This window comes from Xylocopa sonorina, chromosome 9, assembly GCF_050948175.1.
Source record: "Xylocopa sonorina isolate GNS202 chromosome 9, iyXylSono1_principal, whole genome shotgun sequence".
NCBI classification, from domain to species: Eukaryota; Metazoa; Arthropoda; class Insecta; order Hymenoptera; family Apidae; genus Xylocopa; species Xylocopa sonorina.
In genome coordinates, this window is record NC_135201.1 from 10,333,052 (window position 1) to 10,345,431 (window position 12,380).

General features: G+C 40.2%; 2 protein-coding genes across 2 annotated transcripts in view; both read left to right on the forward strand.

Annotated features, from left to right (window-relative positions):
* LOC143427773 (solute carrier family 7 member 14) overlaps positions 1 to 3,066 on the forward strand; it is a 29,304-nt gene extending 26,238 nt beyond the window's left edge. The window contains exons 10-14 of the mRNA XM_076902236.1: positions 100 to 342; positions 430 to 574; positions 670 to 763; positions 840 to 967; positions 1,052 to 3,066. Coding sequence (XP_076758351.1) covers positions 100 to 342; positions 430 to 574; positions 670 to 763; positions 840 to 967; positions 1,052 to 1,377 — 936 coding nt within the window. The 3' untranslated portion in view covers positions 1,378 to 3,066. The remainder of the gene's footprint in view (positions 1 to 99; positions 343 to 429; positions 575 to 669; positions 764 to 839; positions 968 to 1,051) is intronic.
* Positions 3,067 to 7,591: 4,525 nt separating this feature from the next.
* Positions 7,592 to 10,575, forward strand: LOC143427165 (protein obstructor-E). Its single transcript, XM_076901095.1, has 5 exons — positions 7,592 to 7,759; positions 9,363 to 9,611; positions 9,709 to 9,903; positions 10,107 to 10,305; positions 10,512 to 10,575. The coding sequence occupies exons 1-5, from the start codon at positions 7,594 to 7,596 to the stop codon at positions 10,561 to 10,563; spliced, it is 861 nt and encodes a 286-aa protein (XP_076757210.1). The 5' UTR covers positions 7,592 to 7,593; the 3' UTR covers positions 10,564 to 10,575.
* Positions 10,576 to 12,380: the final 1,805 nt, after the last annotated feature.

Below are 12,380 nucleotides of genomic sequence, written 5' to 3' on the forward strand. Positions count from 1 at the left end.
AAATAATGGATCGACTAAAAGACGAACCTTAGAAATCTGCTGAGTGAAACAACTGCTGAGCAAACAGGAGACCAATTCCTTTTTTTCTAAATTCTTCAGGTGAGACGAGTCAGAAGGTGCAACAGTTCTTCGCCAGACTCAGACGACACCTATGGCGCAGAGGAAGATGAAGTTGGACTGGGCAAAGACGATCAGTATCTAGTCAGCGATAGAACCGAAAATAAATTCTACGGAAGCGTCCACGCAGCTGCAGCTGCATCCACCTGTGGTAGTACACATCAATATCCGGGAAATACGCCAATAATTGGGCCACCTTTAAATTATCTTCAACGTCGGCTGCAGGTACGCAATCCACGAGTAATTTATAATCAGAACTGCAGGATGTTTCTCCAGTATATTTATGGAAAGTATTCTGCGTTTGTACCTCAGGCAGCACAGTATCTTTGTCCCGCCATTTTTCCTTGGGTAGATAGAGGCCCAGCGACTGAAGCGTCGGGCCGTTATGTCATGAAATTAGTCGGGGTGCTCTATTTGCTGATCATCATTTTCGATTTGATTATAGTCTGCGGCATGGGTAAGTTACGAAGAAACAAGATTACTTTACCTTTCACCTTTCTTTGATCCTTCCAACCATCACTAATATCGCGGCACCGTCGTTGTTCATTTCAGACGACATGGGAACGTTCACCACGATAATGTTGTTCCTCTTTTTGTTCGCCATAATCGGAGTATTACTTGCTATCAGCAGAAAGCCGCAGAACAGGTAAATTGTAACGACTGATGGAGATTGCCATTTCCTAAATGTCTAATGTCTAATCTAAAATTGAATCCTCTATTAGGAATAGCGTAATGTTCATGACTCCGGGACTGCCATTCGTCCCTGCGATTGCTGTCACTGTGAACATATACCTCATCTTTAAGCTGAGCATCCTGACGCTCGTCAGATTCACCGTCTGGATGATTCTCGGTATACCTACAACCGATTGACCGACCAATGTCTTATCGCAGAACTAACCGAACCTATGATTGACCTGTACATTTCTGACCTCAGGTTTCATTATGTACTTCTACTACGGCATTAAGCACAGCAGTCTGGAGGAGGGGAACGTGACGGAAAATCTGGAAGAGAACGTGTCAGCTGGCAATATCGAGCTGACAGTAACGGACACGCAGAAGCAGCAGCAACAACAGACGCATCCATCGCCGTTCGCGACGACCGATCGCAGCATCTACGAGGGCCAGCAATTGGACGCGTTTGGGCAGCCAGTGTTTGGCAGCACGAACTTTGGCGGAACACCTAGCCAGAGGCCAGCGACCGGAGCAGGCCAAACGACGCTGTTCATCGACCAGGAAAGCTTTCCCACCTGGGACGACTGAGCGGCTTCCGATATAAATATATATATTTGAGGATATCAAGATAAATTATTATGCGAGCCTGACTGGCGTCGAACGTTTACCGGCGTAAAAAAAAAAGACAGAAAAAAAAAAATGAAAAAAACGACCCTTTCGGAGCTCGCGGTGGACAATGGCCTTTGGATGGAATAGTGGCAGTCGCGGAGATGGCTCTTAGAAGGCTGCTCGTTTGTTATTTTTAGTTGTACGAGACTAAAGATTGATTATTCGTTGCCAGTATTCCGTTTGGACACGTTTTGTTTCGTCGCTGATGTACGTTCTCCTAAAATAGAGTACGCTGATTTAGTTGTTTCTTATTTCTTCTGTGAAGAACTAGTAAAAGAAATGGATTACTTGGTTATCGAGAAGGTCTCCGGATACTTTGGTTCTTACCTCAAAAAGGTGCATCGATGAACGGTCAACGATCGGGCGGGGGGAGGGGGCGCTGCTTTAAAATTTTGAGCTTCCCTTATTGATTTCACTTCGTCTACACTAAAAGAACGTCAATTTCCAATCCATCCTGATCGATCGTCGAACTAGAAAGAGATTCACCTTATTAATCATACCGAACGAGAGATCCTCAACGGAGGAACAAGAAAATGGAGAGAAAATAATAGGCAGAGGTTGGCGGATCCGCGAGACTCCGATGGGCGAACTTGTTGACTACTGTTTGGGACGAATGTAGCAAATAATTTTCGCGGCAATATTTATTATCCTAGTTGTATAAAAGCGCGCGAGAGAGCGGGAGAGTCTGAGAGTGCGAAAGTATGAGAAGCAGAGCTTTCAGAGGCGGAATCGCGAAGGGAAGAACAGGAGGAAGAGATCTGAGAAAGTGAAGCTAGGAAAGAGACCATTACCATTTCTAGGTGTAAGGTGAAACTTGTGTTTTCCAACAGAGCATTTTAATTGCTAAGAGATAAGTTTAATCGTATCGCTAATCGAAAGGAAGAGAGAAAGAGAGAGACAGAGAGAAAGAAGAATGAGAGAGTACGAAAGAAAGAAGCAGTACGGGATCAGTTAAAGGGAGACAAGATGATAGAGAAAATTTGTTCCTGAGTTGTAGTACGCGAGAGAGAAAGAGCAATTAAAGGAAGAAAATGTTGAGAAGAATGAAGAAGAAGGGACGAGTGCTGAAGAAATTGGGTCTTGTCTAAATCTAGTCTTTCCCACTCTTGAAATTCAGCTTAGAATTATATCATTACTATTCCAAAAGTGGAATCTTAAATATATCTTGTATATTTAACTAAAATTGTGACAAAATCTCGCATTTCTATTGGTCGTTTTCGATTAAACATTGTTGGCCCTCTGTTCAGAAAGCAAGATTCAATACTCTGCATGGTGTTCTACTATGGAAAAACAAATATCTTTTCAATGGCGAACGTCCAGTTTTAGTAACAAGTTCCTACAACGATTGTTGAATACGTGATTGTTATTATTTATTAAAGATTTTATGTTTTAGAATAGAATTTCAATTGTTACCAACGAATATAATATTAACGATCTAATTTCTATTTATTTTTAAGATTTACGGAGGAAAAGAAACATGTTTTTGACACACCTCGAACGTCCACTTGATAATCGTATCCATTACTTTAGTTTTAAAAATAAAGAAAGCGAGACTTAAGCGGAAACTGAAGTGAATTGCTAGAGAAAAGGAGTAAAAATGAAAACACTAAGAAGGAGTGAGACTGAGCGACTGAGATGATTGAAAAATTGTGGAAATTTGTAACGAGAAAGTTGGAAAATACTAAAATTAGAGAGGGACATGGAAAAGCTGAAAAATGAAACGAGTATTATGAGAAATGGAACCAGCGATGGTCACAGAGGGCAGCCTGGGAAATTCACGTCTCTCCATTTATTCTATTCTCGGATCTATACATTGATCGGTGATCTTTTCACATATCAGAGTTTGCACCTTTAGCAGGGAAGGCAAAAAAAAAGTCGAGAGACTTTGGTAGAGAGAATGACCGAAGAAGAGAGCGAGAGAGTGGGAGAGAATGCTGCGGGAGAATGGGAGAGATTGATCTAAATATTTATCTTTAAGTATTAATGCGTCTGTTAACAAATTTTCTAATATATATATATTATATTATATATTATATATATATATATGTATCATATATATATGACGAGATATACTTTCTATGCGCGACGACCGATCTATAGGCCCGATTAAGGATCAATTGATCAGCGATCGAGGCTGCTGTCTTAGAATTTTTTCTGTTCTGAGTTCCGGCTCTTATAACGTCGCCATTAGAAGTCTATTGGAGATGAAGAAGAATAGCAAACAGTATTTTTGAACCACGACTTCAATTGTAATATCGATTCTGTTGATAAAGCGTTAGGAATATCCTAGAAGATTTTATTTCAGACAACGATACATCCACGTCGATGGAGGAATAATCGAAGGGGAGGGTCGATTGAAGGAGGTGTGAATTTTCAATGTAAAATAGCGAAATAGATAGAGAAATATGTCTTCTTCATCCCCTGTACGCTTCGATTGAAATCGAGCGGTGATCGTTGCTCGGGATATCCGCTTAATCACTGCTGATCGATAAACGACGTATTCCCTCGTAATTCTATTAACGTAATCTAACGTAATTCTATTTTGTTTAAGAACAATGTCTGCGCATCTACTCACAAAAACCCTGAAATCTCGAGCGAGACTTAGAAATTTCGTGACTTGGAGCTTTTCTTTAGGGAGGACGAAGAATCTGAAAGAGCACCTTTGTTTCGAAATTGAAGAAGTGGCGACAAAAGCGGAATCCTGACACGGCACTTTGCTCCTTGCTATTTTAGTTAGTCTTTCAAATTCTTAGATAGGAGGAAATGGCCTATTGCGACGTGTGATCGCTGAATGAGTCTTGTGCATCCTCCCAAATAACTCGAACAAATGTAAAACGAGTCCTTAGAACGAAGAGACTAATAATTTCCAAACGAACCCGAAAGAGAAGTGTAAAAGCTATTAGATTCGATATTATAGAAAATTTAGTCCATTCCTTGCGTTGATTCACAACTGCTGCCAATACAAGAAATACATATCGAGAACATATCAAAAACATATCATTGAAACCTTTTTTCCGCTTCTTTTAGAATTGACGAGATACAATTAAGTTATCAAGACTCGTTCAGTGTCATGCCAGAACAAGCGTACTTCGAAATCGCGGTAACTTGCTCCGGAACACCGAAAACCAGGTGCATCGAGGCTAGAAAGCGTAGTCGCGTGTTCAGAGGCGCAATTTACGGCGAGGATTATCTTCCAGCGCGTTTCACGAGTGAGAGGAACCGTGTGCGTCGATTAAATAAACATTTGCTTCTTTTCGTCGTTTGCTGTGTGCAGCGGTGTGACGCCACTACGAGGAAGAAACCATTTTCCTCCGTACATTGATTGGTTTCTTCTTCCAGATTACATTGGCTTCCCATCAAGATCCTTTCTTCTTCGTCGAAAATCGAATCCGTACTACTCGATCGAACTTGGTGTTCGTCTCTTCAACTTCTCCTTTCTTTGTTCACCGTAGAAATTGGGAATGAATCAAACACCGCTCGAAATTGAGAAGATCTCGATGGGAACTCTCTTGTCCGACTTCTGAGTATCGAGTCTGTAACAGAATTGGATGGTCATTTAGTATGTCTTACAAGTCGAGGTGTCACGCGACCTCAAAGTCCTGCGATATTCTGAATGATTTGAGAAGGAAAGGCATGTAACGCATCAACTGAAAGGAGGTGTATGGACTGCAGGGGTAAAGAACGTATGGATACACTCATATTCGAGGCTACAGACATTTTCTTCAAATTGTTCTACATATAAGTATATATTAAATGCATGAAATGAGTAACCATGATCGCTGGACAATGGTATTAGAAGGGAAATCTGACCAGTAAAGGAAGAATGGTGGAGCATAACACGAGCTTTAGAGATACAGAGGATACGTCGTCCATGCACCGACTTTCAGTAAGTGTGGTGTAGTTGATGGAACCATAAATTGAACGCGAGGAACGTGTAATGTCATTGTAAAAGCCTCTTACGTTGTTTCTTTTACATATTATCGCGATTTTTTGCGAAGAAATGCAGGAAAACCTTAAAACGAAGACAATTGGAGAATGTCGAACGAACAAATGCAAATGTATGATATTAAATCTATGCTATGCCCACTGATTACAATTTTGAGAAGTATGTCCTATTTATTTTCAACGGAGAATCTTTCCGCTATTTCTATTTTCTTCGTCGACCGAACTCTTATCACACCTTGCAGATTTCGAAGAATTACGAAACAAATGAAGTGTTCTAAGTGCGTGGTGGAAACGAAATTGGCGCAACAGAAAACACGAGGACGAGAGACACAGAGAAGTGAGGGGGTAGGCGTGAAAGAGGAGAAGAGAACGGAGAATGTGTGAGTCGGTGTAATTATAAAATAATTTCGTTTTTCTTTTGTTCTTCTCTCGGGGAAAATCGTGGTATCTTGGGAAGATATATGCGCACCAGGAGGACAGAATTTTCCATGTAATATATATACCCTTACGTAACTACGTTGTTTAATATTGATAAGGATCAAAAATAAAAGTGATTATTCAGAAAGTAAGCATCCCTCGTGCTGTTTCAATGATTTAAAATACAATTGCCTTACACCCTTCCAATATACAGTAATCTACTAACTCCCTGTAGGTTTTTACATCAAAAAATTCTTCCACAATGAAATTCGTAGCATGAAGATTTATAGCGGGCGTGCATATCAATCACTATCAGTTGCATTTAGCAAAATTTCGTAATTGGTGAACGCGTAATGAATGATTCAATTAATGAACGACAGGAAATATTGGATCGTCATTTGCATTTATGTGATTGTTATTTAATCAGGCTATCGTTTCGATATTACATTATCGTTGCCTGTCGATTACGTTGAATGAATTATTGCTCTGACGTAAACGTATTATCAACGATGATCGAAAGGATGGTGAACAAAATGATACACGAATAATGTAGATTGAACGCGTCATTACGAGATGCGAACCGAAATGTTTTGCCGCTTCCATACGTCACGTTCATTTTTCAATTCGATTTCATTCGTAAAGATAATTGTTAGCCGTGCTGGTGAACGCGTGTTAAAACGAAATCGATTTTGCGTTATCGAACCCATTGACTGCGGCGAGACAAAAGATCGTTTCGAACTATAATACTCTCGTTTCCAATCAATGTTCAGTGAAATCTTTTTAATTCATGGCTAATTGTGAAACGATCTAATTTATTCTCTACGCTCGCTTTACAGACACGCAGAAAGTCGTCGATGGAAAAGTAAATATTTGATATTTTCTTTCGATAGAATACAGCGATGGACGTACAGATCGAGGAAATGGCAGAAGCAATTTCCCCAGAGAAACGTTCAATACTTCGTGTCAATATCGTTCACGACACCGGTGGAAACGATGCTACGATGGGAATTTCTACATGAAAATACAAAAGGAATGAGCAATATGTAGAAAAGAAATCGGAAAGAGATAAAGAATTTGCGCAACGGTATACAATATCCCGAAGTTCCGTGATTAAAGGGGCCTCAGGCGTCCATCGAGCGAATCCTTGACATTTTCTACGTTTCTTTCTGCGTGTCGCTCGTCCACGGACCTTTCCTCCGGGATATTACAAAAAAAGACATATAGAATCGACAGTTAAGCGCCGCTTGACATCTGGGCGTTAACAGAAAATAAGTTTCAGCTGGCATTAAAGCCGCCACACCGAGGGAACAATGCCAGCAGATTGAAGGGAAGTATATTATAAATGTTAGAATGTTAAAGAACATCTTCATTACCGTGTTTGTTAACATCAACAGGATTAATCGCGGTGTCAGTAACAGTATTGTACTGATATTAATTACAAAACGCTTCTGAATCGCTATTGAATCGAGAAGAATTGAAATTTAGGGTAACGATAAGAGAAGATGACTGCTGCCACTGATAAAATCGTTAGGAGGATCAGTAATTCATCACTAATCGCGTTTCTAGAATGATCCTAGAAGATGGAGAACATCTTTAACCAAAGACAAGTCCAACAGTAACAGAATTAAGAAGATCGTCTCTCTAATGCTCACCTCTGAATTTTGCCTAATCTAATCTTGCGTAATACGCTGATCTTAAAAATTTCGATCAATCGAGACAGTGGAAGATGGGTGGAAGGAGTTCTAGAATGAAACAGCGAGCGCAACGAAACTGATGGGAACAGCGACGCGTGGTGGCTCAGCGAAGATGATAAAAGCTCGTGTGCGACAAGAGGCAGGTAGTTTTGACCACGGGACCGGGACAGCAGGACCTCCCGAGATGACTTCGACTTCGATCTTTCATTTGCTGATAGCCTGCGGCATCGTCTGCCTCGCGAGCTGTGAGTACAAGACGATCGTATATTCGAGAAAGTGAAACGTCCCTCATTAACAACGCGCCAGTGACATTTCTTGCCTTCGATTACGGTTACTCAGGAGATGTGTGTTCCTGTGCTGATTGTTCTACATTGATTCAGTCGTTTTTCTAGTATTTTACCCATAATAACAATACCTACTTTTCCCTTAATATAAGGCAGTAATAGGTAATGCGCTTCGTTACTCTTCAGAAGAACAATTGCTTCATCTCGTGGCCTCTGAACAGATGAAAACGTGTCTCATACGTTTGTTTAATTGCTGAGCCCGTCGCCTTGGAGGAAGAGAATCGAGGAAAAACATTTCAAGTATTTCAGCTTGTTCGTTCATGCAAATTTCGTGGCAAAACATCTCACAATAGAGATGTAAAATTACCCAATCGACGAAAATAATCTTACCGGTTAAAATTCATCGGTTGTCGCGTTGTGCGGCATCATTCAGCTCTTCGACGGTGTTGTTGCGCCACCGTGTCACGTTTTACGCGTCCGTTCTCTCAGAATAATTATCATTCTCACTTGATGATTAAAATCGCTGCCTCTCGTTAAAACCATCCGCCGGCTGCTCCTCTGAGCATAAACAATGCTATTATCTTCGGTAATTTAGCATTACCGCCAGCTTCCGGATGAACTGAAACTATTTAGATAGCGTTGAAGACAAGTGATGCTAGAAATTCCATTCGATGATAGGAGTTTCATCTTTTTGTGAAACGATCTTTCCGTGTTTCATTAAGTAACTTAAGAGTGTCCATAGCGTGGCATAAGTAAACTCTCTATTTTGCAACAGATTTACATAACTGAAGACGATCTCAACGCCCGAGGGAAGTTTCAGCTTCCGCCAAGTGAGAGAGAGAGAAAGAGAGAGAGAGACGTCTCTGTCACGATTTTGGTTAGAATAATCCATCGAGCTCGTAGAGTTCCTCTAATGCATGTGACAGACAGAGAGAAAGAGCAGCGCGGAGGTCGAATCGCATCGTTGAACTTTCTCCGTTCGAAGCGTTTCGATGGTGAGCGTGAATGAACGAACACAGGGACCGGTTTCGTCTTCAAGGTGTTGCATTATGCAACGGGCCGGGTTTGCCCAATTCGAAGGCCCGCGAAAACCATTCATCAGTCGTTGCCTGTACATCGACGATTAGCATCTCTTTTTAACGTTTCGAAATAAAATTTTCTCGTGCACGACAATATGCATTCCAAGTCGATACTTATCTTTAAGCGACAGTATAAATCACTTCTGAGACAGTGGGGTAAGAAGACGCGTAAGCGCTCGTCTATGATGCAGTGACAGGAGGCAAAATAAATCAGACGATTTCGTAAACGCGTCGAGCGAGGAGAAACTTTGCCGTGAAACATTGAAACAGATGCCAGGATAGTGGCAGATTTAAAAATCGGTGTTCTCATGGTGACTTCACTTTCGTAAGAGGCTTCTGAAGAGTATTACTATGCTCCTTATTAGGTTTCCCAGACAGAATGTTTCCAAATCGATTCCTCGTTCTTCCTTGAAACCATTTAATTAATATTAGAAAACGATTGAATGTAGCTTATAGTTGAAATTAATGTTCCTTCTTTCACTTAGCACAAAATCGAGACATTGTACGCAATAATCAGGGTGATTACGGGTACACGAAGCAAAATTCAGGCAGTTGTCCAGAGAGAAATGGCCGTTTCCCTGTCCCGAATCAGTGCGACGCTTATATCGAGTGTATAGATGGTGTTCCCGAGGAGAAACTGTGTCCCGAGGGACTGTTATTCAATCCTGAAGCAAGATTCAATTACCCTTGTGGATACCCTATAGATGTGAACTGCGATGGAAGACCTAATCGACGTTAGTGTCCTACACCAGTTTCTTAAACAATATGCGTCGAACTCCATTCTGTTTTCACGTGCAGTTGTCGTAATTTTGGAGAGCTTTCTGTCTTCAGAGCCTCCACAGCCGACCGACGACTGTCCCCATCAATATGGCTACTTCAAGGTTGGCGATCGTGAGAATTGCGGCCAATTTATGAATTGTGTCGAAGGAAGGGGCTACCTCTTCGATTGCCCCGTCGGGTTGGCCTTCAATTCCGAGTCCTATCGTTGCGACTGGCCGGACCAGGTTTCCGAGTGCGACGCTGAAGGTAAGCGGATTTCACTTTCCTTGCCTTTGCTTCCTTTCAGTGTGTCAAAGCCCCTATAAAAATTTCCATGAAAATTGTATCGAGGTCGAACGGAACGGAATTAGTATAAGAATATTCTTGGTAATATTTATATAGAAAGAATATTCTCAGGGGTAGTAATTCCTTTGAGTAATTCATTAATCGTTCGCCATTGGGCACCGCAGCCTTCTTGGGTTTCAGGTGTCCAGAAGATCTGTCGACGCCTGAGCGCAAGTATGAGATCCGATTCTTCAGGAACAATGCGGACTGCAGGCGTTACTATATCTGCGTAAATGGTCGACCACGATTGCAAGATTGCGGCGAAGGACGAGCTTTTAACGATCTAATAGAAACTTGCGACACCGCAGAAAACGTTACCGGATGGTAAGCGGATTTCCCTGGAGTTTTCCGTGAAAATAAATGAATCTTGTACTGCGTGCTCTACCGGCTGTTCCTTTTCTAAATCCGTTCTTTACCTTAAACAAAGAATTAACTTCATTATTTCTTAAACAAATTATGATACATACGTTTAGGAAATTTGGTTTTATTTGCCATTCAACTTTAACTTGCAATTCTGTTTTCCTTTTCAGCGAATCAACTGGAATACTGAATGGAAATAGTAATTCTGTTACGGAGTTTTAGGCATGGAGGGATTTTCTCCGAGTTCCTGGATGGATGGAAATTTTTATAACTCTTACTGAATCATGAATGTGCTATGTAAATTATTAAATATTATAATTGTCATTGGCTTAAGTTAGCGTAAGTGAAAAATAGTATGAGCGTGGAAAATGTAATGATGTAAATAGACGTGACATTTAAAACATTCTACTGTAAAAAGTAACTAGTACAAACTTGTGGAACAATTACTTCTGCAAAATAAAAGTCTGTTGAATTTTTCCCAAATCTCTTTTATTTTCTTTTTTTTTTTCATTTATGTAGCCACTCTCTTTCAGAAAAGAGAAAAAGCTTGAAAAATAAAAGGATTTATGTACTTGTTGGTTTTAAATCTCCAGTTTATTACGGAATTGTACATCAAACATACATGAGCGTAACTGTCTCAAACAGAAATCTCCCCGGATGAAAGGTTTTAATAATCGTGGGAGTGCAAAGAAAACCCTCAAAGTCCGTATGATTAACAGCCACAGAAAAATAGCTTTATTTCCAAAAATACTCCATTCAAGACTGGACTGCGATACAACTATTGCGTTTGATATCTCTGGTTTCATAAGATTTCTCTTGTACACCCACGAAATGCTTGTAACTGTGCCATAACACGATTGAACATTAATTATTTATGTTATTTAGACATACATTCCACTTATTGGCACAGCATTAACAAAAATTGTTCCATTCAATAAATTTTCGATTCACTTGTTAAGAGTTAGAAATACAATTGATTATGTGAAGATACATACCTGCCATCACGTCTTATGCATTTAACTATTAATTAAGAAACTCAGGACAACCGATATGTATTGCGATCGACAATTTTCTTCCAACGTTTCCTTACAATAAAACAATAACAGAAGCTAAAACAGAGAAACAATAAAAAAGGAAACTATACAATTATTTACAAAGATTAAAAACAAACACGTGAGATAATTGATAATGAAATTGTTATCGAATTAATTTCACGTAGCCAATCAACACTTAAATTAATCCGAAAGATACAACTTCCAATCCTCCTAGACTGAATTATCAACATTGCGAATGGTCAAGTGTGTAATAACAGATAGCGCGTAAGATAAGACTTAAAATGTAAATAGTGCACACGGAAAATGTTCGATCATGTTACGTAAGCAGCATACATTCGTTGCGACGAACATCCACCCGCACGCACACGTATAGAAACATCCATTGGTTTCGTAATTTACAGCATAAACACGGTACACACGCCACGAGTAATTATTACAAAGTGATAAACGGTGCGACATACAACTGCACCTCGTTAATCCAGGCTAACTGGAAGCCGGACGTGGTTTCGATTCGATCCAGATAAATGACTTGCACCTCCGGGAGTACTAAAAGTTCTGATGAACAACTTCTTGCTATCGTATCCCTGGGTACTAGTGTTGTTAAACCAAGTTAGAAGTCCGTTCAATGCAATAACAAACAATCATTTCTATTCCCTTGTTACAAACAGTGATACGATACCATTATTTGTAGACATAAAAAAAAAACCGATAGCGTCTCAATACGTTAAAATATGATACCTCTTTTTGAAATGGAAAAATGTTTATGGAATTCCTCCCAGATTGCAGAAAACAAGAGGAAGTAACTAAAAGCGAACGTTTTATACGATTAGTACATGTAAAAAGGATATATACACGTATATACCCATCTCAAAGTCTGTAAATAGTTTATAAAACATGTAAATTCACGTGCTGACCGTTCAGTCGAGTTTAACCGGCTCTAGTGTTGCGATGTTACCAGTCAAGGGGAGTAAGGGGTCACGTAAA

What these genes read in the sequence shown, in the direction of transcription:
- LOC143427165 (XM_076901095.1), top strand. Translation starts at nt 7,594, where the DNA reads ATGGGAACAGCGACGCGTGGTGGCTCAGCGAAGATGATAAAAGCTCGT. An exon ending in TTCCGAGTGCGACGCTGAAG is followed by an intron (nt 9,904 to 10,106) that starts GTAAGCGGATTT and finishes TGGGCACCGCAG; the next exon opens with CCTTCTTGGGTTTCAGGTGT. An exon ending in GCAGAAAACGTTACCGGATG is followed by an intron (nt 10,306 to 10,511) that starts GTAAGCGGATTT and finishes TTTCCTTTTCAG; the next exon opens with CGAATCAACTGGAATACTGA.